The sequence below is a fragment of the Melospiza georgiana genome, chromosome 1, assembly GCF_028018845.1.
Source record: "Melospiza georgiana isolate bMelGeo1 chromosome 1, bMelGeo1.pri, whole genome shotgun sequence".
Taxonomy (NCBI): domain Eukaryota; kingdom Metazoa; phylum Chordata; class Aves; order Passeriformes; family Passerellidae; genus Melospiza; species Melospiza georgiana.
In genome coordinates this window covers 43,112,551-43,139,215 of record NC_080430.1, presented here as the reverse complement: position 1 = coordinate 43,139,215, position 26,665 = coordinate 43,112,551, and the positions used below count along the sequence as shown (strand labels likewise).

The 26,665-nt window shown below is 43.3% G+C and overlaps 2 protein-coding genes across 4 annotated transcripts; one reads left to right on the top strand and one right to left on the bottom strand.

Moving 5' to 3' along the window:
* Positions 1-983: 983 nt before the first annotated feature.
* On the bottom strand, positions 984-26,196 carry NOD1 (nucleotide binding oligomerization domain containing 1). Of its 3 annotated transcripts, none has more exons than XM_058028757.1 (12): positions 26,144-26,196; positions 19,360-19,698; positions 17,334-17,508; positions 14,320-16,129; positions 12,211-12,294; positions 11,138-11,221; positions 9,504-9,587; positions 7,802-7,885; positions 5,690-5,773; positions 4,990-5,073; positions 2,853-2,936; positions 984-1,443 (listed from the first exon to the last, which is right to left on the bottom strand). In XM_058028757.1, the coding sequence occupies exons 2-12, from the start codon at positions 19,576-19,578 to the stop codon at positions 1,371-1,373; spliced, it is 2,865 nt and encodes a 954-aa protein (XP_057884740.1). In that variant the 5' UTR covers positions 19,579-19,698; positions 26,144-26,196; the 3' UTR covers positions 984-1,370. The 3 variants fall into 3 exon arrangements, with proteins under 3 accessions (XP_057884740.1, XP_057884749.1, XP_057884759.1); XM_058028766.1 differs by lacking the exon at positions 26,144-26,196 and adding an exon at positions 26,051-26,125; XM_058028776.1 differs by lacking the exons at positions 984-1,443; positions 2,853-2,936 and having other exon boundaries at positions 4,998-5,236.
* LOC131081104 (uncharacterized) lies at positions 25,756-26,424 on the top strand. Its single transcript, XM_058020003.1, has one exon. The coding sequence runs from the start codon at positions 25,756-25,758 to the stop codon at positions 26,422-26,424; it is 669 nt and encodes a 222-aa protein (XP_057875986.1).
* Positions 26,425-26,665: the final 241 nt, after the last annotated feature.

The window sequence follows — 26,665 nt, the reverse complement described above, 5'->3', positions numbered from 1 at the left end:
GAGAATTGTTTCTCAAAGTTTGGGGGCGGGGGGTGGGGAATGGTAACATGGGAGAAGGAAGAAAAATGGCTCACACTTTTCCATTTTAGGTTTATAAACTCAAACTCTACCCCCTACACTGTGGGGTAGAGTTTGAGTTTATAAAGCTCCCACAAAAAACAATCAAATATCCCACTCCTTTGCTAACTGATTTCTTTTAAAGCCTTTAAAGTTACACTCGCTAAGCAATAATCATGTGGGGGAGGATAATGTTTTCTTGCTCGTCCTTGTTATCACTACTGCCCCTTGCCTTGCTGTGTCCACTGATTCAAGCACAGACTAAAAGCTTTCCAGGCCAATCTCAATCCTCCTGTGTGCTTGCCTGTTGCTGGGAGAAGGGATTTCTACTTGACACAGTTGATTTTCAATCGTCCTTTCTCCCCACTGATGCTGGGCAACGTGACATTGGTGTAGTGCCACCAGCACGGAGCCTAGGCCAGGAGCCAAGGCAATGAACAGCCTGCTAATTAATTGTTCACATTTCTCTCCAGACCCCCTCCCAGAACAAACTCTGTGGAAACAGGAGGCAGCTGTTTCTATGCAGCCCTCTGGAAATGTGAAGCAGAAGTGCTTTACTGCCCGTGTTATGGCTTTACCATAAAAAAATGTGATGGCAGCAAGGGCTTCTGGTTGCATGAAAGAAAATGGACTGGCTTGGATATGGGACAAAAAGATTACTGAAAATAATCTGAGCCTGATGCATCCGTTCCTACCCATCCAAAAAATCCCAACAACAAAAAAAAGTAGTGTCTGTGATGTTGCCTGTAGTCAGTGGAGAAAGAGGGACCTAATTTCTAGGCAGGAAGAAGGAATTAATGTTCAAAACACCAAGCAACTACTATAGATACTGTTTCTGGTAAAGCTGTGTATATATTCAGTTTCAGTTCTGAGGCAGGTAATTCTCAGAGCTGGTGGAGTTTGTGCATCTTGCACCCTTTCTTGTATATGCATACTTGTATGTCTTTATTTATGAATATAAATAAGTTAACAGATTATTTACATCACTGTACAGAATAGATCTAAACTCAGTTATCAAAATGGATACACCTGCCAGTGGATTTAGTCTGTTAACACTTTGCATTTCATCTTCAAAGCACCAAACAAACATTAATTATTTACCCAGACAGCTTCCCACTCACCAAAAGGATTAAAAATAACAGGCAGGGTAAGGGATGGAGCTGAGGGAGTGCAGTGTGCTCATAAAAAGACAGCTTATTGTGTATCTCTCTCCTGCCACGAGCACTGTAGACTGATGCCTTTATAAACTCTGCAGTCCAAGTGTAGGAGTAGCCTTTGTTAACACCAACTTGGCAAAATGGGAAAATCCTCATTCAAAAGCAAATGATCCGCTCTTCATTTTCAAAAGCTTTGGCCTCTTCTTGGCTTATCAGGTTCCCATTCAAGCTGGAGGAGTACAACAAAAGGCATGTGAGTGAAAGTAAGGTAGTGACCATTTCCCATCATCTGTGTGCATCATCTTTGGTGCAGAGGTTTGAAATGTCACGTGGGCTGCATGCTTATCAACTGGGAATGGGTGTTAGGCTGGATCCAGCACTGCTGTTCCCACTGCACATCCAAGGATCAAGGCTCCTCCCTCAGAAATAAAACCTGAACACACACCTGAACTCCAGTAACTGAACTTGGCATTGGAAACCAGCTGTTTGCATTTCAGCAAGCAGCACAGAGTTGACAAAGGTTCTTACTGTGCAGTGGGCTGGTTTAAAGATATTTAAAGTCTCCAGAGCATTTTGTGTCTTCCATGACAACATGGTAAGAAAATTCTGTGAAGTACTCAAGCATTATTAATGTGAAATGACTGATGGCAAAATTTTCAATTCTGGCTACATAAAGATAATCTACATTGATACTTATACCCCTGAAAATGAGCAGCCTGGTTAAGTGCTGCTCTTGAAATGTTGAAATCCATTAAACCATGCAGATTTATGAAATTACTTGGGTTAATGAATGCCTCCGAACATTCAGGCCAGAACCGAAAGACAGATTTCAGTCTGAAGATTCAGAATGATCTGAGGGGAAGTTGATGCCTCTTCTGTAGACAAAAGCTGACAGTGGCTTTTGGAAAAAGTACCTCTTCCACATCTCCAGGGAACACACTAGTCAGACAGTGAGTCATTGTCTTTCTAAGCAAGAATTCAGTGTCCTTTCACTAAAACAAATACATATATTTAAAAATAAATTTCATGTTCAATAATAAAACAGCAGTGCTAAAACCAGCTCAGTTCTATTGACTCCTGAGCTCCCTGAGGTGAGGGAAGGAACGTGGTATTTGGCTTTCTGCCTTAAATGTACACGTGTGACTATGTGATGCCCACCTAATCTACAACAAACAAATCCTACAAAAAGTTAATCTTCTTGTAGCTTAGCACTTTCAGTATGTTTGGAGCACCGCCCAAAAAAATCCAAGCACAAATGCTGTGAACCAGACTAGTAATGCTCACTAAAGGTAATCATCTCCTGCTTATTTGGCATTTAGGTCCTGAAAAGCATGGACATGTTCAGAAGTTAAAAAATATAAACAACAAGCAAAGCTGGGTCTACAAATTCAGGCCCTGATTCTGCAAATCAGTGGTACAGACAGATGTGAACCAAGAAAACTGCCTGACATTCATAACACACAAGGAAATGTTTCAATGGCAGTGGCTTTTTACATGTCTGAAATCCACAGCTGGAACTACAACCCCTGCCTCACATAAACTTGCTCTGAATGTTTTAGGCTGGGAAGTAGTAAGGCCAGTAGGGTTTTAAAGGGAAAGGAAGTTTACAAAGTGACCCTTTGAGAAAGGGACATTTACCAGATTTCTTGAATAGTCGTGTTCTCCTTGAGAGCTTCGCTGAGGCACTTCACCCCTTTGGCTGTAATTTGATTCTGGATAAGCCTGAAAAAAAAAGCATTTCATGTCAATCTAACATGCAAACTAATTTGCAGCACATGCACAACCTGTGCTCAGCTTGACGTTAAGGAGCAAAGCTGTCTGCCACAAGAAAATGACTGTGATTTTATCTGTGAGAATGGTACACAGTATTGGTCAAATGTCCCACATGCACTTTCAGAAACAGAGCTCAGAGCATTAATCTTTTCCTTTCAATCTTGCATGTGGTTCCATTCTGGAGATTCTGAGCAATTTTAATTACACAGCTGACAAATTTCTGCTATGTTCACTAGTGGTATGAGATTGTGGTATTTAGACTGAGACAGACAAACTTCTCAGCTCTGCTTTCTTACTAAGAAGACTGTGAGGTATTTTTAAGTGATGTACAGAAAATTCTGAGTACAGACCCTGTGTAGGCCTAGTGTTTTAGCAGTTATGATCCAGAAGCTGCCAAATATTCCAGTCTTGTTTATCAGACCAACAAGATCTTCGAAAAATAAAGCACTGATTCTGACTCTGGTATGAGCAGGTGCAAGTCCCAGTGAAGCCAACTTACCAGCTATAAATTATGTCTCATCTGAGCTTAGGAAAGGAAAAAGAACATACCTAAGATCCTCAAGCAGTGAAACTGATGAAACAGTAGGTAACTCTTATCAACCACTGTAGACCATCCCATTAGCTAAAGATGAACAAAGGCCACTCATCTGCATGAGTATAAAAATACTCATCAGCCTAGCTTAATTCAGTACTCACCTTTCAGTCTACCATGGTGAGCCCCACAGCTGTACTATTCCATGTGACTGGTTGCATGAATCCCTCGGGATTCAGGATGAGGTTGAAAATTGGAGTGTATTGAACAATCTCTGAGGGAGGGAGGGAAGGAGGCATTCCCATTAAAGGAGTTTCTGCACTTGGAATCAAAATGCAAAGGGATCCAGTACAGTCTTTCTGCTACTGGAGAAAGACTTTAATTCAGCCTCAAGTTCAACTATCTATATAGATTACCACTTTTGGAGGTATCCACTGGTGCAATCAACAAAGCAGGATATCAATTTGTCCACTGGCAGACACCCTTGGACAACACTGAGCCATGACAAAGACATTCATCTCGATTACTATGCCTGCTTTGGCTGGGGTAAGTTTTATTATGAATTCAACCCAAACTGCTCAGTGAATTATATCTGCAGCTGTGCACAAAGAAATCAAGCACTTCCCCCACTGTCTTTTCCTTTTCAGGGTGATGGGCACCATAGCTTCTGCTGCTTTCAAAAGAGGCTGTGAGTACTTGGCACCCATGACAGCCAGCATGATTCCTAAGGGGCTGGAACTAGGAATAATACAGGGAGTGTGCTGGAGTGTGGTCAGCCAAGTCTTTGTAAAGCATACAAAGGGACTCCATGTCTGGTGTTCCCTTGATCACTTGAGATGAATGGATGGCTATTTTTTTTTTACAGCTCCCATCTGCCCAACCCCATCCATTGGCAACCTCTGGATTAGAAAAGCCAATGCTGTGTTTTCTTAGAAGTGTAAGAAGTCTTACTGTGATTGCTAGAAATAATCCCTGGTTTCCTGGGGATTGATGCCTTGGAGATGAGTGTCATGCATCAGTGTATTGCTAGCTTGAAAAGCAAGCATCAGGCAAATGTGACATGTATCTGTCTGTCACCTAGGTTCTTGGTTGAAGAGTTACTTTCATAGCATGATAATAAACAGAAAGAATTGTAATAACCTTATTCTATTCTAGCTGTCTGCTTGGGGGTTTGGGTTTTTGTTTTTTTGAAACTTTTGATTTTGAGGCCAGTACTGTTCCCCTAATGAGAGACGAAATCAATCATTAGTTTGAAAGTTACCAGAAACAGCTTGAACTTTTCCCTGTATGGAAGCAGGTTCCAAATGCTAGACAGCAGCTTTATTGACTTCCCGTTAGAACTGTCTACAAGCAGTCAGCTGCATCCAGACCATGCACAGAAGCTGTTACTGTGACCTACATAGACTTGGAAGGTGAAGCTTTAATGTAGTGACTGCCAAAGAGCCTGTGCCACTGTGGAATGTAACTCACCATAAATGCACCAGTTTCTTGTTGACCTTCAGCATCTCTGCAAAACTCATTGCTGCCTCATCATCCAGCTCGTTTTTAGTCAACCTAAGTGGGAGAGAAAATGTCCACTTAGGATGTTGACATTATTTTTCAGCCCCCTTTTTTGCAGCTTTCTGTGACTTAGCTTTAGACAGCCAAAGGGGGATGTGCTGTTCCTGCCCTGAGCAATTTGTAAAGGCTGGACACAAAGAGATATTGAAGAGAAGCCCTGGAGGTAAAAGAGACAAGAGTATCAGATCTTTATTTCTCTGAGCAATGCTCTAGTGATACTTTCTCATGATGCTTTAGTGTCTAAAAGGTGAATGAGGTGTGGTGGGAAAAGGTACAGACAACACTGAAGAGGTGCAAAAACTGAGGACAGAGAACTTGACTTCATACGATGGAAAGGAGAGAAGGTGGGGAAAGCAAGATGGAGGGAGCAGAGTGAGGCATGACACTGGTCACTGGAATGTGTCCCAAAGGACACGTGCTTCTGATCCATTACTCACGCCCACACTCTTCCAAAGGGATACCTTATAGCTTGCTGTTAGGGAAAGCAGAGGGGATGAGGGCAGGGAGAAGGAGCAGGGAGAGTAGGAAGGGCAATGGGATTGGAGGACATAAACCAGCATTTTGCTCTGGAAAAGGAAGCAAGGGAGAAAGAGACCACACTGTCAATTACCAGAATATCCTCACGGAGTTGTTGTGCTGCATGGCCTCAGCAATACTCTTGCCTCCCTCTGTTGTGATGCCATTGAATGCAAGACTGTGAAGTAAAGATACAAATGTCTAAGAAGCAGAACCACTTGGCTCTCCCACTGCAAATACCAGGGAATATCCTGGATGATCTGCTTCCCAGATGTATAGCTCACCATTTGTGTGTTTTAAAGGCTCACATACTTCACAAACCACTTACAACTTTTACAAGTGAGAGCAGTTCACAGTCTGCAGCCTGAGTGAGGTCTATCAAACAATCCACGAGGTTTGCTGTCAGTGAGTTGTGCTCTTGGGACTGACAGCAGAGTTGCACTCAGTAATTTTGAGAGTTGAGGCTCTTAACAAGGACAAAGAGTTGTGCTTAGCAGCACACAGGTTTTCACATGTTTTTGTCATCCCTGTACAAAGTGGAAACTTTGTCCTTTTAAGTCCTTCAGGCATCCAAATACTTCATTCTTCTACATACAACACCTTCTTTGTGTATGGAGAGATGAGCTTGTAAATGCTTTCCATTACAAACCACAAACATTCCTTAGTCTGCCCTCCATTCTTTGAAGAGACATTGGCAAAATCATCCAGTCAAAGTTATGTTCTGGGCTTTAGGAGTTCAGAAAGCATCTCCCCCCTTAAAATAATGCAAGGCCTCAAAAACTGTAGAAAGGGGAACCCAGTAGAGCAATAACACAAGTATGTATTGGCATGAGCCCCTCCTAGCTTCATCTTAAACTGGATATTCTCAGTCCATCATGCCTGGGCCTAAAAATGGCAAATAAAGTAAACTGATGTAGTAGGGATTATCTTCCCTTGGTCTTCACATAAAGCTACCACAGGTGCTTACTATGAATGCTAATCATGGAGCAAGATTAGCCACAAGCAAGTACACTGCAGAGCAGAGGATTCACCTTGCACAAATGCCAGCAAACCCAAGCTCGAGAGAACACAGTTACTCCTCTTTATTTCTGCAAATACATTCATCAGCATATTTGCTCTCATCTGAGAATCCCTGAGCTCTGATTCAAGTTCAAAATGTTTTCTTTCAAGTCTGATGCATCTGGAAGGATTGTGCAATTATGGGAAGATGGCTATTTCAGATGGCTTTTAAGTTTAAATATATCTAGGTCACTGCACCTGTTCAGCTTTTAATTTTTAAGCTTGACTAGCTGCTTGCAGAAAAGAGGACAAGGCACCAGCTCTGAAATCCCTGGATCTGAAGTGGCAGCAATAAACTCTCCAGAGATCCCCAAACTCCCAGAGTATTTCTGAAGAAACTAGTGCCATATGCCACCTTGTGGGGAAACTAAGGAGCCTTGCCTGCTCCCCTCACCCTGGAGGCCAGTGGAACTGGGAGACAAACAGAAAGGGTAACCATGAACCCAGTGCTCCAGCTGTGTGGAGGGACTCCAAAACATCTTCAAATCTTTAAATCCCCAGCCAGCATTTGAAAGTTTAGCAGGGAATGGGCTGTTTAACACGCTGGTTTCTGCTGTGCTTCCCATCTCACCTGTGTTATGGCTTCCAGAAGGCTGGTTTGAGATCCATCCCTGAACTCCAGTGAGGATGACATATCACTAGCACTGAATGTGTGGTGGTGTAGCTCCACTGGAGCACAGGATGAGCCCAAATGTAAGAATGTCCCAGCCCCTCATATTATGGCCTACCAAGCACTTTGGTAAGAGCTGCTGCACTTTTTCAATAGATGCTGTTAATACTGAGCTCACTGGGAACCCAATTCTGTGACAGCTGGTGCCTCCTCCTGCTAATGCTCCCAGATCAAAATGGCATCCACTGACCATGTGCCTTCACAAATGCCAGACCTCTGTGCAGCATGAGGGCAGGAGGTGCACACAGAGGAAAGGATGCCAGTCATGTGGTATTTTAACTTGCCCAAAAGCTGCACAGGGCTTTTTGACAGAGTCTGGCCTCTCGCTTGCACCAGGGAACCTCTTGGCTGCACAGCAAAGGCTGCAATACCAGATGGCATTCCAAGCCAACCCTTGGTGGGAAGAGTGTCATTGCTTCACAGCAGGATGGAAAAGGCAGCACTGCACCAAGCTGTCTGGCTCTGCTGATGTTTTACCTCACGTTTGTTAACCTGGGGTGGTTCCTCAGGGCCTCTGCAAATGCCTTTGCTCCTTCATCTCCAACTTGATTACCCCACATCCTAGTGAAGAGAGGAGAACATGAGGTATCAGTTGTGCTGCCCTATTGACTCTTGGCAATGCATTCTCCCTGTTTCTCTCCCCTCCCCTCCTTCCTGGTTACTTCCCAGCCTTTCAGGCTCGTGGGGAACCTGGCAGGTACCCTCCCCAGCGAGGCAGGTGTGTTCCACTGCCTGCACATGGCACCAGTAACCTCTGCTGACTCACCAGCACCCTCAGGCCACAGCACAGAGGCAGCTCTAGGAGACAGCCTGTGCGGCAGGAATCTTTAGGGATCACCTTGCTGCACACTGGTAAGAAATAGTATTTCCAAAGGCAAAACCATCCTTGATTACACAAAGGGTTATCATGGGAGAGAAGGTAACATGGTACAAGCTGGAGAGATTTGATCAGAAACTAGGAGTACCTGGTCAAATCCTTTCCATGCAGAGTAAGCACTTTGAAAATTCACTCTGTATTAAAAGGTTTGAAACGCACCTCTGCTGAGGTCTGTGCTGTTGGGTTTTTTACAGGGATCCTGGCTTGATGACTCAGAGCCACACTCAGCTTATGGGTAATTAGTTGGCAGCTCTTTTAAAATCAATTGAGCTCTGTGGTATCTAAACATATGGACTTCCAGTAAGTTCCCCAGAATTTCCTTGTCCTCCAGAGCCAGTGCAGTTTGCTATTTCAACATTTCTGTTCAAGCTACCCTAAGTCCACTTGGAGTAATCATTTCCTCCACAGGAGAAAACAGGAGTCCTTCACTGAAATTAGAGCAAGTACAGCACACCAGACCCAGCTATATGGAAGTGTGCAGGTTGCTCACTGTATTTGTGAAATGTTGTAGAACAACAAAATTAAAGGCCAAAAATCTGATTGTACACATCCAGTTTCTATGTCTCACAGCTACTGTGATTTTCACAATGGCCAAGCAGAGGTTTTAATTCCATGTATTCAAGTACTAAATTTTAAGAAATGTGCTCTCCTGTAGAGTGAAGAGAGAAACTGGGATTTGCCAGAAGAGGAAAAAATAAATAAAATAAATCAAACCTAGCACCTTTCCTGAGAAAAAGGGCAGGAACTAAAGGTTTGGAGTACATGCAGAGCTCTCTCCAGTAATAGCACTTTGCAATTAGGGACAGCCTAAGGGAAAAGGACGATGTGAATACCCTTTTATTGTCCCAGCTCACAACTTTATCAGCATGTGATGCAGAAGGTTTGACAGGTGTAACAGTGACACTCAATAACTAGATGCAGTGCCAACTGTCATAAAACCACACAGACTTAAAAATAACCAAGTATCTCTAAAGAAGTTGTGCTGCCATAAAGGAAGTGGCTAGCTCTATATACTGTCCTCTTGTTTGTTTGGATTCTGTCAGAACAGTGAAAAAGAAAAAAACAGATGCCAAAATCCAAGCCAACATTGAGTGAACCGAAGAACAACAAAGCAGCATTTTCTTCCATGAAAAATATGGCTATGCCTCTACACTTGTTTGTTCTAATGCTGTTGCTGAGGAGGGAAAGAATAGAAGGAGGAGAGAAGGCAAGCATGAAAATATTGTAAATCCCCAATAAGGGGATTTACAGGTGCCTGGCCAAGACCAAGCCCTAACTTCTGCTCTTTAGCACTGAACTTACCCAATTTCAAACATTGTCTTGCTCTTCTGGATGGCCTGGGCAAGGCACTTCCCTCCTTCGCTCGTTATTTTGTTTGCTCCTATTCTGCACAAAGTACAGAAATTGATGAGGTGCATCACTTACAACTGTGCAGCTATCAGAACACCAGCTCAGAAAGCCACACAAGTACTTAAGGCTAATTAACTCTGCGGGTTACCTGCAGTTATCAAAGATTAACCCAGAGTGAAAAAATACTCAGGCACTTGACCTTTGACTAAAAGACATAATTTTATGTTGTCTTTTGCATGTTTTGCATGTCAGCCCTCTAAATCAGAAGTACTGCAGTAGCGTCTTGGGTTTGGTGCTCAGTATGATAGAAACGAGCTTTAGGAACTGAACCTCAGGGCAAGGACACTGGCCTTGTTTTTAATATAATTCATACAATCAGCAATTGCTAGAGAGCTCATGAATTACATGCAGCATGTTTCATGATGCCACAGGGAACAGAATATTTCTTGACTGTGTGTTTCCAGAGCAGACTGCAGCTGATAGGCACAGACTGCAATAATTTCAAGTCTTTCTGTTGTAAGCACAGGCTCTAGGCAGTGGCACAGGTCAGTGCAGCAGTCAGTCCCAGGCTGGACTTTTACACAAGGCCTCTTCTATTTTTGGCCTACATGGATATCAAATGGCTGGAGTTCAAGGGAGAGATAATTGCATATAGATTAATTTAAAGAACGGACCAAACCCCCAACCCTCCCCCCCAGCCCCAAGCCACTACATTTACATAAAACTGTCTTGTTTGGCTGACTTTGGGCACATGAATGTGCACTCTATCTCAAAATAACCTCTAGGGTTACTATGTAGCGTGAATGCAACCATCCTTCAACAGTTTTTTTTTTTTTTGTGAAAGCTACATTAAATAAGCAAAGCACTGTCAAAGCACTGAAAAAACTAAGTGCTCCTGGGTTTCAAAATTCTGCAAAAATTTCAAGTAAGAAGGATATGGCCAGAGTGGGGTTTCAGACCAAGTCAGTGGTAGAACAAGGACTAGAACCCAGGATTCCCTGGCTGCCTGTTCCTACATTCCCTCCCAAAGCTGACATTGCTGCAGTTCCCTCTGGTTTCTGCTATGGTCACAATTAAACCATTGGTTAATGATCTACCTTTATGTCCAACCAATGTGCATGGCCAGACACTCTTATCTGGGGAAGTTCCAGGAATTAAAGGGAACAAGTCACCAGGTGAATTTGGGGAATTCCAGAGTTGAGGTATGACACCAGCACAGACCGACCCCAGTGGCCCATAAAAGGTCAGACACTAAAAAGCTTGGTACTGAATCCAAGGGAATTTGCCTGCTGGAAGCAGCAGCAAGGTCCATGCACAGCTTAAGCCTCGCTCAGGTGCTCAGATTGGATTTAGGTAAAGAACAAGTTTCATGCACTCCTTTAACTCAGTACTGTATTCCAGAAAAGACTATGGATTCAAGAGTTTCACCTGCTGCCATCCACTGCTAGACTACTGCAAAGCAAATATACAACAACAACCTAAATGATATTTTATTTCAAATACAATTTTTTCTTTTTTTCTACTCTTCCTCTCCTTTCAAGCTGCTTAATTAGGATAGTGTAGAAAGGAAAAAAAATCCAACATACTTAACATATTCCAGGCTTGAACACTCTTCAATTAATTTTGCAACATATTTGGCTCCAACATCAGTGATTTGGTTGTTGTATAAGCTTAAAGAAAAATCACATTGGTAAAAATAGGTTATTACTGCTGTTAAATATTTACAACCTGAATGTTTTATGATGCACACATAGCATCTATCTTTTCTGTGCAGCTTTGTACATATTCACAGTTGCTTGTGTTTCTATTTTGATATATAATTCATATTGTGATGGGCTAGATATAAAATATAAGGAGACCAGACTGCAAATCATGAATATTTACATATATTTTTTAAATAAATGGTCTCCACAAGCAAACAAAGTTTCCCTTTATTCCTGTGCTAGTACAGAAATAATATTGCCAGAAGATAAGTCAAAAGACAAAACACCATAATGTACTTTTAGTCTTTTAAAAGTCATAAAATCCCCTTGCAAATATTACTGAAGAGCAGATACCTGAGCAGTTGTACTTACATTAGGGCACTGGAGGAAAAAAGCTATTCTTGGTATTCATGTTTACCTTTCAAAAAGTCATTTTTATGTAGCTACTTAACCAAGAGCAGGAAGTCAGAGCTAACGTGCCTTCCAGCTTCAGCTTCATTAAGAACTAATTAAGCCCTTGAAAGAAATTGGTATCATGAACATGACACTGGAAACTGCATGTTGCTGACAGCAGTCTCTACCAAGCTGTATCTGCTTTGCATAGTTGAAATAAATCAGTTTACAGTGGAGAAAACAGCAGGCTATAACTACACATGCTCTCTTGCTTGCAGTCTATCCCTTCCACAGCAGAAGGCTTTCAGTATAAAAATTAGCAAGCAGGTTAACTGGTGGTGCACACTGTGCCACAGAAGGCTTTGATGCCAGCAGGAGGCTGTGAGGGAGAGGAGGCTGAGGTCCTTGTCCCAGTGAACTGTCACAGAATCATTTCTGACACAAAAAGCTGCTTTGCTGAAACAGTACTTTCCACCCCACCTCTGCTGTGTCAGTGCTGACAGCTTTAGAGTTTTATTTTCCAGTATCACTGCTCAGTGTTTTGCTCCCAGCTGGCTACATACCCCAAGAAAGACACAATTTGGTACTTGGAGAGTTCTTCATACAAGATCCTCACGCCGTGATCTGTGACCTGATTTACACTCAGCCTGGAAAGAAGGGAATGAAAAGTCTGAATCAATACATACTAGAAACGTTCATCACCTGTGAGTTAACAAATGTCTGGAGGCCTATGCATTTTCCTCTGATATTCTAACAGGTCCTTATGCCATATATTAAAAGCTGTTAAGGGAAATGTGAGCTCACATTCATGTGGCTCACTCCAAAACTGATAAAAATCAGAAAGCCCCAGATCTCCTAGGTAATGCTCTGGAAGCTGTCCACAGAACTGAGAACAATAAAATGTAGGAAGTCAGACTCCAGATAAACATCTCACCCTCCTTCTGTGCTTACTGTGATTCCAGGAAGAAAGTCTGCTTAACACCCTAGCAAAAGCAAGCTGTCCAAACTACTAATCTTGCAATCTTCTCTCTGAGTACATAGTGAAAGCCAGGCATCTTGAAAGTCACAACACATTCAGGCTTCACCAAATAAAGGTTGTGAAAAGCCCTGGCCAGAAAACAGAACTGTGCTCCCATGGGTGTGCTAGATGTTTCTAATTTTATTGCCCCAGCCAGACACGAAGCAAATCAGTATCAGTCATTCACAGAACAAAAATGCTTCGTCTCACAATTGTTTGGGGTGGGGTTTTTGTTGTTGTTGTTGTTTAGGGGGGTTTTTTTGGAAACTTCTCAAGCTTTTTCACCTTATGGACAGGTTCAATGAAGCACTCCAGTTGCCATCCAGCACATTTTCTGGGTAAAGCTGTCCCTATGAAAACATTTTGACCACATTTAGTTTGCACACAAACTCTGTACCTGAGGATGTCCTGCTGAGAGTCCCTTATCACCAACAGCCACCCTAGCCTTTGCTAGTTAGCAACCTGGTCCCTTTGGAATGCAGCAGCACACAGGAGAAATCAGCCAGTTTCTACAGATCAGGACAGCAGCCTGCTTCTTTGAAAGGGATAGTTAAGCTCTTGGAAACAACATTTCCTGACCTGCAGAAATTGCTCATTAGAAATAAAAGTTCCAACATCTGAAGATCCATAAAGGGATCCTAAAAGGGCAACCTAAAAGACTGTTTTGGTGTTAGGATCACACTGTGTATGGCATGATCACATGATAGGCATGAAGAATGAAAGGCTGGCCTTTGCTTCTTTGTTTTGTCTTACATACTTATGCATTTTCTCCAGGAGTTTCCTTATTGCTTTCTCCTGGGAGGTCAGTCAATTTGCAAATCACTGGGGAAAAAAACAGGAGTCACTGGCTTTGATTTATTCCTAGAGGAAAACAAGGCAAGGCACAGCCAAACAGGAAGAATAAAACCAGTTGTTAAAAAATATTCTCATGGGGCTGAAGGAGCTTTTAAAGAGATCCTGATTTACTGCACCTAAATGTTTGGACAAATAAGATATATCTACATGGTACAACCTCAAATGGCTGGAGGTGAAACAATCTGGCCTGTGATGTCAGAGGTGGAGTTAGTTCTCCCTGTTCACACAAAGCCATGTCCTCCCTTCACAACACCTCAGGGGAAACACCACATCTGAAGGCATCAACTACATTCATTCATGGATGTATATGATAGTTTTTGTCCTATGAAAGCCAGACATTTGGACAAGATGCAAAAGCAAGAAATTCAGAGCTTCTGATCAAGGGTTATTGTGATTAGGAGGTCCTCCCTTACCCCTTATGATCAAGGGCAGAGATGGCCTCAGGCAATCTTCAGATAATGGAAGATTGTTTTGTTTCCTTTTTCCTTTAAGCACCTTCTCTCATAAAAATTCTCTTCTGAGACAAAACAATTTGAGATGGAGCTAACTAAATGTACAGGTTTAAACAGTCTGTGCTTCTAAGAACTTCTTTCCACCCTTTCCATTTTGGTTTCCAAATCCACAGCTTATCTCTGCTCCTATGACTAAATGAACAAAGATTTCAGAAGATCTGAAACATTAATTTGCAGCAGCACTGATCCTCCTCTTTCTCCACTTGCGAGATCAATTCCTTCAGCCCACCGGTTTGTGGAATAAACGAAGAATACATAACAACCTGCTTACATACAGAGACCCCTACCTGATGACTGCAAGCTTGCTGAAACAAGGTTGCAGCTGCTTAATTCCATAGTCATTGATGTTGTTGTTGTCCAGATCCAGAGCCAGGCGCTTTCGGAAGTGGTGCAGAAGGAAGGAAATGGCGCTGCAGTCGGCAGAGCAGGCGTTGCAGTAGGCCAGCTTGATGTAGTTGGCGTGCATGCGGCGGGCTGCCATCCTCCCCACCTTCTCACTCTGCGTCTCGTACAGGCACCTCAGCATCCACACAAAGTTGGGCTGCACCTGCACCTGGTTGTAGCTTTTCAGCCTGGACCGAGTGTAGCCTTTCAGGCGGGATTTCATGCTCTCCCCAAGGTATGTGATGAGTGTTTTTCTCTTCCTCTTAATGACCGCAGGTGAAACTAAATGTCTGAAGAGCTTCTGCCTGGGTCCAGAAAGCAGGCCACAAAGAAACATGTTGGTAAAATTAAAGTGTTCTTTATTTTGGAAAGGATCCTCCCCTGCTAGTTGTTTCTTCAGCCAGGGGATACGAAGGCAAGTAGGCTGGGCAGTCTCCATGGAAGAACATTCACTGAAAAACTCAAGTAACTCCTTGTTACCCACCTTCTCCTCCATAACCAAAAATAAAGCTGTGAAAAAAGACTGAAGGGTTAAGTGCAAGAACTCATAAGTGGCCTGACTGTCACAGCCACTGTAACCTTTAACTGTCCTGAGAAAGCCCAATTGCAAATCTTCTTCAGAGATATTTGCCGATGAGACTTCCTCCTGCTCAAAGATAAAGGAAGAGTTCTCCATCCCTTTGTATGCCATTTTACCCAAAGCTAGAAGACTTTCCTTTCTTGACTTGAACATCTCTGCTTGGCTCCTGATATTGCCCTTCAGCAAACTTGTTTTCACTGCTCGGTTCAGGTGTACTTCAATCATGAGCAGAAATACATCTGTTAATGTAACAGAACTGTCTGGGAGCTCGTGGCCGTCAAACCACTGGCTGGAGTGGAAGTGCTCAAAGCATTTAAAGATAATCCAGCAAAATAAAGGCACTGAACACAAACTGCAGAGATTTGGGTTAGCTTCCAACTGGTTTGACACCAGTGCTCGTCGCTGCTCATCTTTGAAAAACATAGCTGTGTATTCCTTCAGGTTATTCCTGGAGAAACCACGGAGCAACACCTTCTTCCTAATGATGTTTTTTTGGATCTCAGTTCCTGTCCTGGCAGTAAGAATTTTCTTGGATCCCTTAAGAAGCTTTCCTCTGAGAAGGCTTACGAGCAGTGCCAGGGGGTGGATGGGTTCATTGGGTGAGCATACCTCAGGTACGCTGCTGAGATCAAAGCTGGAATAGATCTCATCAAAGCCATCAAAAGTGAAAAGAACTGTATGAGGGAACTGCAAGATGTGATGGAACACTTCTGCGGGGTCCTGGTCTGGGTAGCAATTATATTTGAAGAGCAGGTCTTTCAAACATATGGCTTCATCTTCCTTGAAGCAGCTAAACATCCTACACCGAAAACAGAAGAAAAACTTGGCCCCTATGTCCAACTCCTTCCTGGCCCAAAGGCTTTGTATCTTTTGCAGCAAGATGGATTTTCCAATTCCTGCATCACCGTAGACATAAACAGTCTCTCCATCTTCATTAATTAGCCCAACTGCATCATCAAAAAGGGCTTCTAATTGTCCCACCTGGCCAAGACTCTCATTGGTAAAACTGACCAGCTCCATAATACTGTTGGAGTAGATTTCTTCAAGCAGCATCTCCTCCTTCTGAGCGTACAGCATAAAAAACTTGGAGTCCCGTCCCAGTTCATGTCTGAGTTTCTGGCAATACCTGCTAACTAAAAAGACAGTGAACTATTATTAAAGAGACTATTATTTAAAAACCTATGTATACACTGACCCACCTCTTTGGGAACTCAGAGGGGGTTATAAACAAAAGTAATTCTAATGTGGAAAGGGTTCTTTGGCAGATTAATTCTATTTGTGCTGCCATCATCACCCACTTGGGAAATTCAGGTGCTAAAGAAAGGTCACATGTGAGCCACCACTTCCTGGAAGCCAGTAGTGATGCTGCATTGGTTTAAGGGGTTACTATCCTGCAGCTGAGACTCAAAGCCAAACCCCTGATCATTTGTCAAAGGCTGCTTAACTCTCTGCAAAGGCTTGTTGGAGTTGTTGGTCACTGATTTCACAGTACTTATATACTAACTGCAGTTGTATCAGGTAGGTGGCTATTCTTTCCTAACTTCTTTAGCCATTCATATTATTGCAAACAGAAGCCATGCATTTTAGAAACCTAGTACCAGGCATCTCAAAGATTTTTTTAAGATGACAAAAACCCCACAAGAGAATCTCAGTTATTGCACAACGTTGGCCTGTGGTTTTCAACAGAAACTTTGCTTCAGATGAGGACAAAGTAATTCTTATATTTATGTAGTATGGAAAAACCTCTCTAGAGGAAATAATTTCTGCATACTTAAAGTCTGATTTTTAGGGTTGCTAAAAATCATCATTTAGGATGACAATAATCATCATTTAGGTTGGAAGGGACTTCAGAAGGTCTAGTCCTACCCCCTGCTGAGAACAGGATAATTTCTGACATCAGATGAGGTTACTCTGGGCTTTGTCTAATTGGATCTTGAAAACCCCCATGGAGACTGCACAGCCTCCCTGGGCAACCTGCCTCATTGCTTGACTGTCCTCATCATGAAATATTGTCTAGTCCATGGCCAAAACATCACAATATTGCTAATAAATTGTAGTAGAGGCCTAGAAAATACTACAGCTGGCACAAGGTGGTTCTGCCATTGTGTTACATACCTACAACCAAATGCAGAAAGAGCCCAAGTTTAACAAAACAGGATGTAATTTATCAAAATCACCCTTGTGTTATACAGTGTGCCTTATAATTTGGCTAATTAATTTTGCCTTTTAATTTTCCCTGGCTGTGCCTGCCTAAACTTTTACTCTCCTGTCACTTGGTTGGAGCTTCCTACATAGCAGGGCACTTCTAAGGGAAGGGATAGAGATGCATGGCCTTACCTGGATCTGTATTTACCACAGGTTTACTACAAATATTCTCTGAAGGCTTGTACCCTATTTCATCCAGCCAAGGCTCAAGCTCATAGTAAGCATCAGTGACTTTCTGCAGGACATAGACGAAATATTCCGAAACTTCTTCTCCCTTGCTTTGAACCAAGTCTAGAATTTTGCGAACCTGAAGAAACACCACAGGAAGGATCATTGATACACAGCATTTTTATCACAATTTTACCTGTCAGCTGCTTTAGGATCCTTTCTGGGCTGGACCAGGGGTCCAGAATCAAAACTAGTGCTTCAGAAAGGTGAAATCAAAATCCAGCTCTGAATTGGAGCCACCACAAAACCCAAGTGCCATTTGTGTTTGAGTGCTGTGAGAGAGTTGGTTCTGCAAGTTAAGGTCTGAACTTGTAGCTCAATCACACTAACCAGAAACAAAATGGATAAATGCCAGTCCTCAATGGGGAAACCAAAGGATTTCCTCAGCTTGACTACACAATGTATTTTAAACCCTGTGCTGTTTAAAATGAAAATAGAGATGGTTTCTCAGTGCCCTGAATTCACCCTCTGTTTTGTAAATACTCTAGTCACATTTGGATTTACCTCAGGATCCAGCCAGGTTCAGAGCAGGATAGGCTGAATCCCTCCCTGGATCTTAACGCTGAGCCAAAACCCTACAACTTTTCCTTCCAACACAGCAACTCAATTCTCCAGGCTCCCTCTGTACAATGGCCCCTCTGCCTGCAGTTATTACCAAAACCAATGGCTACCAGGCAGTGGCTGGAGCAGCTCAGCACAAAGTGTCCCCTCCACGGGCAAGGCAGAGGGTGATCTCTGTGCACCAGTACAAGGCAGTCCTAGTACAAAACCCTCTGCAAGACAGAGAAGTCATCTGGAGGCACATTTTGAATGTCAGGATCCCCTTGCTAGAAATGAATGAAGAATGCAGTTCTAAACCACACAAAGGGTTTCCAGAGACTGTGGTCTCTTGTGAGCTTAAATCAGGGTGATGTACATGCAGCACAGCAAAGCATGGAACACTTTCTGATAACTTGTATGCTCTAAAAAGCAGTTTTATGCCTTCCAGAGAAGCTCCCACAGAGTCCACTTCACTTACACTACTGTGACCTGCTCTCTGTCTCTGCTTAGACTCCTGATGCATGGCCTCCCCCTCAGCTTTGCATACAACCATGCATATTATGCTGAACAATAAGAAGTTGAGATAATCATACAGTGTGCATTTATTCAGCTTTGACCCTACACACAGTGTGAGCACTGTGTTACCATTTCAATATGCCAGCAAGAATGATTATTTTATGAAAATCTGCACTGTTGGTGAAGTCCAAGGTCTTTGAATTTTTTATGGTTTGCCTGCCCCTAACTGTGGCAGGGCTCTGAAGCTGCCTCATTGGTTGGTCTGGGAAACAATCTCCTCAGCTGTTTCAAGCTACCATGCAAAGACCAACTGTGTAAATGGTAATTTTCTCCTAATGAAGGGAAATAATTCTTGCTACTGATGTCCAAAGATGAATTAAAACCCCAAATATGCCAGGATACATCAATTTTCCACAGAAACATTTACAAGGTACATAGGTCTTTAAATAGAAAGGAAGGTGTTCACACAGACAACAAACAATCATTAACTTCTAAAACAACATTTCATTTCTGTCTCTCCTACAGCAGGATGATCTATCCCACAGCATCCTAAAGCAGATTTTCCTTGCTATACTCTAACAACCATGTGGCCACATCTTTATCAGAGGACAAAGCCACAGCTGGGAGGGACAGAACAGCAATTATCACCCTGCTAAATTCCTACAGCTGCCAACGGGCATAACCAGCAGTGCCAGCTGAGCTGGAAAGGGATGTGCTGGAGATACTCATCCAGGAAGAACAGGGTGGGAAAACTCAAAAACAACAAAGGTTAGAAAACACACTAGATGTAAAATTGTCAGATGAACCCTTAAAATCTGGTGATAAACTGAAAGTAACCAAGAGCTTCACTGGCTAGAGAAAAAAACAATTTTACCTTATCTGGTTGAGTAGGAAACTGGACAACAATCTCTGCATCTTCAGTGGAGAAGTAGTCGTTCTTAATCAAGTTATCAATCAAGCACTGTGTGTTTCGGATCCTACTGACCAGGAGCTCTCGGTGAACCTTCAGCAAAGCAATGAAGGACAGAGGGCTTGTTTCTGGAGGCTTTTTCGCAGGAATGTCCACATTAGCACAAAGTTGGCCTTCCATCATTGAGATACCAAGAAGCTGCTTCACCAAGCCTCATCTTTGAAAAACTGTCCATTTGTAGCGACAGGTCAGCTCAGATTTAACTTCAGGCAAATAGGAAATATGTCCTGCACATCACTGAGCCTGCAAAAAGTAATTGTACAGAACCTCAGTTTAAACCTTACTCTATGCACATACATCCTTCAGTTAGACATCACAGAATACTCCCAAACTCTCTGTAGTATCATGGCCAACTTCTTAATAACGTTTCTTCCTTAGGTACTTTCATTTATTTGTTCAGGTTTTGAAAAATAAAATACCTACAACAGGCAGTCTCCCTTCTGTTACCAGTATTTTACTCCAGCTTGCCTCAAACACCATCACTGGCATCTGCTTAATTAATTGCCTGTTCCTAATGCATAATTTAATATTTTTTATTAGTTTTTAATGTTTGAGTAGACTAAGCAGGGCATCTGTCCAAACATAATCTGGACAAGGAAATAAACAGAATAAAATTATACTTCATAGCAATTAATTTTGTAGGAGGAATTAATTTATAGTAGCAATTCACTCTGGTTTTTTTTGCTACAACAAGAGACTGTAAGAAGAGCTGAAAATATAGTACCTGTCCCTGAAAGCAAGGCCTTGTGAACTCTGAGGCAGTTTTAGCTAAACTAGAAAAAAGAGTTTAGCTTCTAAGGATACAAGGTTCACCAACACCAGGAGGGATGCTATTTTGAAACCATACTCTTTAACATGAATGCTCTCTCCTTGTCTGCAAATACATACACAGTGTATGCCCTTGTTCTCCAAACCACCTCTTGGGAGCTCTTTTTAGATGCCCATTTATTCCTATTTTTTCTCAACAGGGCATAAAGCAAGAGGAATCAGGATCAGACTGCTCTCTGTTTTATTACTAAAGCACGGCTTCCTGTAATTTTAGTTAGCGTGCCCACCATATAGTAGGCATGAAGTTACACTGAAATTACAATTCAACAGTAAGTTCATTTAGGTACTATTTAGGTACAAATTGCACATATGATTTCACATGCAGGAAGCTAATTTTTTGCCAAGATCTCAACTGAATCACCTCCACACAGACAGTGAGAATCTGCATGATCAACACAAAGGACTGACAACGCCCAGTAACAGTTAAAACATACTGTTGTTTCAGCAGGTCAAGGGATATCTGGAAGAATGTTCTTAGATTCTGATTACAGTCATATTAACAAAACCAAAAGACAAAACCCTTCAAAAATTCTGTAAATGTGCCAACACTGCTGCTACAAAATTCTCAGTTTCCCAAGACATTTGCAATGATGGCAAACTTTCTCAAATGCTCCCCAGCACTCCCCAGTCAAGATATAACTGAGCCTTGCCAGTTCACAGATAATTCTAAATGACCTGCTACTGGAACAATCTCACTTCTATGGGTTTTCTACATCAGAAGCTGCTGTCTGCATCAGTGAAGCTTCCCCTGCTTGATGCTGGAGAAAGACACAGTTTATGCCACTGCATTTTAGTGATACTAACTATCTACAGTCAAACCAGCAGGGCAAACCAGCTTAGCCCCTCAGATTTCCCAACAGGTCCCAGCTTAGGGGGTCTGACCTGCATGAACACAGATAACTGCATTAAGAGTTGGGCTCTCCGAGGGCTGAGACCTGGCACAACTGTTCTGGGTCACAGCCAACTCCCAAAACGGCAAAACTGTTTCCAACAAACGGAATGTAACCAAGGAATCTGAATTTCTTACCACACCAGTAAGTGACTGCATCTACTCAGACAAATCAAGCTTTCATTACCCCATTCAGATGACCCACCCGAGGAAGTGGCTGATTTCTGAGTCACTCAGCTTTCCAGAAGCCACACTGGCACATCTCTTTGTTCAAGAAAGCTCATTCTGCAAATGAAGACTGAGCATGTTGAAAACATAATTTAGCCTTAAATATCTGTAGGCTTTAGTTAAAGAGATAGCATCATCTTAAAACGTGCAATTAAAATATTAACCCTACTCTTTCAAGATACTGCATCCACCCAACATTCCTTGCTTGCTTTGGCTATTCCAGGACCACGTTGTTCTAATGTATTTTCTTTCTTCCTAATTTGTAAGAAGAACTGAGACAAATATTCATAAAACCATAAGAACGAACCAACATGATGTCAAGTGTACAAAGCAAATTGAAGTATTTTTTTCACTATTTCAGTTCCACCTACAAAAAGCACAAGAAAGGAAAGAAGAAATACAGCAGCAGGACAGAACACAAAAAATATGGAATGACCAGAAGGTCTCAAAGATGCATCTGACTACATCCATTTCAGTACAAACCACGGCTGCTATTGGAAGGGGTGTGCATACAAATGCTGCAGGACAGAGCAGGCTCCCTTTCACACAGGGTGATCTGCAGGAGAATGGAGAAACAAGAAACAAAGCAGAAAGATATATAAATTGAGGCTAAAAGGAGAAAGAACAAAAATGCCAAGCAGGTATTGGCAGGACTGGCAATATGAATTCTGTGCATGATGATGTACTCAGTGGTACCTTCAATGAAAATACTAAATTTAGTGCAAAACCCCACACCATCCAGTACTGGAGTACTTAGTACTTTTCATCAGTCCTTTTAAGTCAGAAAAAAATGGCAATTTCCACAATTCACAGACTAAGAAAATCCACACCAGATGAAGAGCAGAACACTAAATGGTGCTGAACAGAAAGACTTCCTGCTACATGTATTCATTGCAAAGTGTATCAGCCATATGAAGAAACTTGACATATATGATTCTGTTTCACTAGGGCTTTCTTTGTGCTGTTGGTGTTCTTTTGGCAGTGTTTTTAAAAACATGAGGCCAGTGTGTAACAACATGAGGTCTCCAGCTTATCTGCAAGCCCATCATCTCTCTTTCTGCAGAGTCCCAGCTTCCATAGTGCTTCAATATGACTTTTTCAGTGAGGGAACACAAGGTTGCTAACTCTCTTGTAGAAGGATCTGTCAGTTTCACAAAGCTAGGTTACACATCTGGTATGTTTAAAGGTAAATGCTTATGCAGCTTATAAACAGGCATTGAAAGCACTTCCTTACTAGAGTGCATACAGTGTTCCTTGCCTTATCTTGGGCCCTCCAGATGCTGGATTCAATTCCAGTGTAATTTGTGTGACTGCAGTTGCATCAGTCATGGGGATGCTGTTAGAAAAGACTGAGATACACATTAATGTGAGACACCTCAGGGTACTGCCTTCCATTTCTGAAAGGGAAAAAGTGAGTAAAATCATTTTTCTGAGAGACACCTTAAGGGTCTTATAAAGTTATGGACAAAACAGATCGCCTGTTCTAACAGCAACAGCTTGTGAACACATCTATTTGCAGAAATGAGCAAGAAAAAGGGAAAGACGTGCAAGCTTGACAGAGTAGCTGAAACAGCAGAGCACCTAAGGAGGAATGGAGACTGATAAGACAGATGACACCTGAATGAAGCAGGAGTCTAGAATGGGGAGACAACAGGAGAAAGACTCATGGGGAAAAGCTTCCTATCTGGGAACTGAATGTACTTCTGGTTCCTAAGAAGAAAAATTTAAAAAACCCAATTACTTACTGAAGAGGCTGCCAATGATGTTGGAGAGGAAATGCAGTTAGCCATTTTGAGGGCAGCAAAGTCCATCAGGTGACAAAGGCAGGAAACAGACTAGAAGGAATTAAAAAGAACCCAAGAGCAGAATACCTCCCCACCAGCTAGCTGTAAAAGCCAAGAAAGGGAAGACAGGGTCTTGGCCGAATGAAATGCTGATGGGGACTGAAGCGATATGAGAAGCAACAGCAAGTGTGGCAATCAATGCCATCAAAAACCTGTGCCACTGAGAATAAAAAGAGGAAGCAAGATGGGGATCAGGCCAGGAATAAGGAGGGAAATGAAACAGGGAAATGAAATTTGTCATAGTAAGAGGTACAGTAAAAGCATCAGTACTTTCAGCAAGGTTTTGTACAATCCATGTCAATAAGCTGCAGTGAAGGCACTGGCACTTTATCTCGTGTCTCCTCTGAGTTCCCTCTGCTCTCAGCATTGTGCAAGCATATATTCATTTCTACTTTCCCTGGCCCTGCCCTCCTCACATCCTCTTTTTACTAAGATCTCCCAGCTCTTTCTTCTAACAAAACTGAGATGCCTGTTCCACTTCCAGTGCTGCAAGACCCCTGGCATCACAGAGTGTGCTGGTTTATTGCAACAAGATCTTGTCAAAGGTAAATGCTGTAGATAAAGGGGCTGAAGGATCTTACAGAACAGCTAAAAAACATTTCTCCTTCTGGGTCAGCTAGGGAATTGAGTCCTTATTGAGCAGGCTGCTCCAAAGGAGACTGTGTAGAATGATGCAGTAAAGACAATACGAGGAGCAAATTAGTTAACAACTGTTAAAGCAACTAATTTGAGACCAATCTAGAATATTTCTGAAGAGCTGAAAACTCAGTCAATTCTACTTCTTCTGCAGTCCTGCTATCCTGACAAGAAGTGTTCCTCTAAATTGCCCGTGAAAAAAAGTCCTCTGCCACTACCTAATTACCTGCAGCCAGCAGCTGGAGTATCTTCAGGATTGACACAGCACCTGGTAGCCAGCTGTGGCAGGACAACAGTGAAGCACACAAACCTGGGTGCCAGCCCAGGGCTAGGGGAGTCCCCACTAGCACAGCCTTCTGTCCATAGCATTCAAAACATAATCACTCTGCAAGAGGCGGCTGTATGAAAACAATGCCCCATTTCACATGAAATGGAGCCCTATGCCTTTTGTGTCTCCAAGTCAGATTTGTTTCCTGAGAAAAGCTATTTTACAGTGCCAGTTACTCGCTACAGAGTCATTACAGCAAGAGAACTGGAAATTTTGGTATGCCTGGTAATCTGGACTCTGTCAGGCCAGCATAAATTCAACTTTTTGCTATCATTGGGAGAGACAGAAAAGGGACTGATTTTCCACATCTTATGTCATGCATGCAACAGCAGTCATTTACTATAATCAGTGAATAAAACACCTATTTCCACACAGCAGCTCTCACATTTAAAAGAACTTCAGCTATTTTACTTAGTTCAAGAACAGTAAAAAACATGCAGAGATCAGAGGCAAATGGGCACGTGTGCTACACAAAAAGTCTGCATGTTTGATGAGAAGCAATGCAATGTATTCCCAAAGGTACTAAAAAATAGCCCTTTATTATTATAACAAAAATGGTGCATTGGTAGAGCTTGTACAGAGTCTCTGGGCAGATTATTCTGTTTGTGTGAATTAAAGCATACTCATCACGCCCCACTTCACAATGTCTAACTATCATCAGTGATGCTACACATGTCAATAAATGCCCAGGGAGCCGTATGTTAACATCATGTTCCTGTAAATCCATTACAACTCGTGCTCTTGCATCGCTCTGGGGTCCCAGAAATCAGCATCTTTCAGTGGTTTTTCCTCTCTCCCTTCTCTCAGTCTCTTTTGACTGTATCATAAGCTTTTGTAAGCATCCCTAGTTATTTGAAGAGCAACAGATATAAAAGAACACAGAAGAAATTATTTCTGCCTCCATCTGGTAAAATGACAAGCTTTTCTTTAAAAGGCACAGGCTTTGACAGAAATATTCCCATCCCTCACAGGTTTTGTTCCTACATATCTTAACAGAATCCTCTGTACAGAAATATAACTTTATATATAGTGTTTGGATGCATTAAGAAGCCCCTGTCAGGAAGACTTTATGAGGCTTCCTTGTGACTCCTTCCCGTTGGGAAAAGATCAATAAATAATGAGCCACTACTAGAAAGCAAAGAATCTTTCTCCAACCAGAGAAATCTTGGGGAATTTTTTTTTGTTAAAACACAGAGGAGGAGGGGGCAATTTACTGTGGTCTATAAACATGGAACTTTTCTATTACCATTTACTATTTTCACATTCAACAAGCAGTGAATCCTACACGGAAGGCTGCAGCTGATGGAATCACGGAACTGATGGAATCACGGCCAGGCCACGGGCACCATCCTGCCCTGCGAGCCGCTCCCGCCTCCTTCTCTTCCAGCTTCTTTCTGGTGAGGCGGGCAAAGCACCGGGGCCTAAGCGAGTGGCCCGTGAGTCCGTGAGATGTCTGCATTGGGATCTGCGCCGCGGCTCTCGGGGCAGCAAAAGGCTCACTGCACCCCGCCACGGCCGCCAGGGCGGGACGGCAGCGATGGGAAGCGATGGGACCTCGCCGCCCTTCCCCAACAGCCCTCAGGAGCGCCACATCCCCGCCAGCATGTGGAGCACCATTTACGGCGGGCAGCGCCGCTGTGTTTGTAACGAGGCGCTGTCCCCACGCCGCGGAGCTGCGGGCGCTGCCGCCCGTCCCCGCTCCCCGCTCCCCGCTCCCCGTCAGGCAGCGCCGGCCGCCGGGCGGGACGGACCCTCCTGAGGAAACACCACGGAGCCCCGAAGTTTCCAGCTCAGGAGCGGCGCAGCCCTTTCCCTCCCACCTTGCAAGGCTTTCAGCCGTACCACAGAAACTTTGCTTCACAGAAAGCCGACAGCGGGACCCGGCAGCCCTCCCCCAGCGGCCCGCCCGCGCCCCGGCCCTTCCCCGGCACTCACCGCGGCGGCGGAGGGACGGAGGCCGGGGAGGAGCCCACGGGCGCTTCCCTCACCCCCTCCCGCCCCACACACGGACTCTCCTCCCCGGCGGGAAGCGGCTCCTCCCCGCGCAGGAATGGCCCGAGGCTCCCTCCTCGCCGGTATCGCATTGCCCTCCGCAGCCATCCCTCCTGCCCCGAGAGGTGCCCGCGTCCCCCGGCAGCGACCATTTCCCTCGGTCGAGCTCCCCCGTGCAAGGACACTCCAGAGTGCTTCATGCACAGTTTTGCGCTCCCTACTGACTGTACGTATATCCATTAAAACAGGCTTCAGCTGCATTCCCACATCACCAGTTTTTATTTACATCAGCAACGCACTCTGCACAGGGAGGTTCTGGAGTCTCCCTCTCCAGAGACATTCCAAACCCACCTGGACGTGTTCCTGTAGCATCTGCTCGAGGTGACCCTGCCTTGACAGGGTGTTGGATTGGATGTCTCCAGAGGTCCCTTCCAACCTTAACAATCTGTGGTTCTGTGATATTCC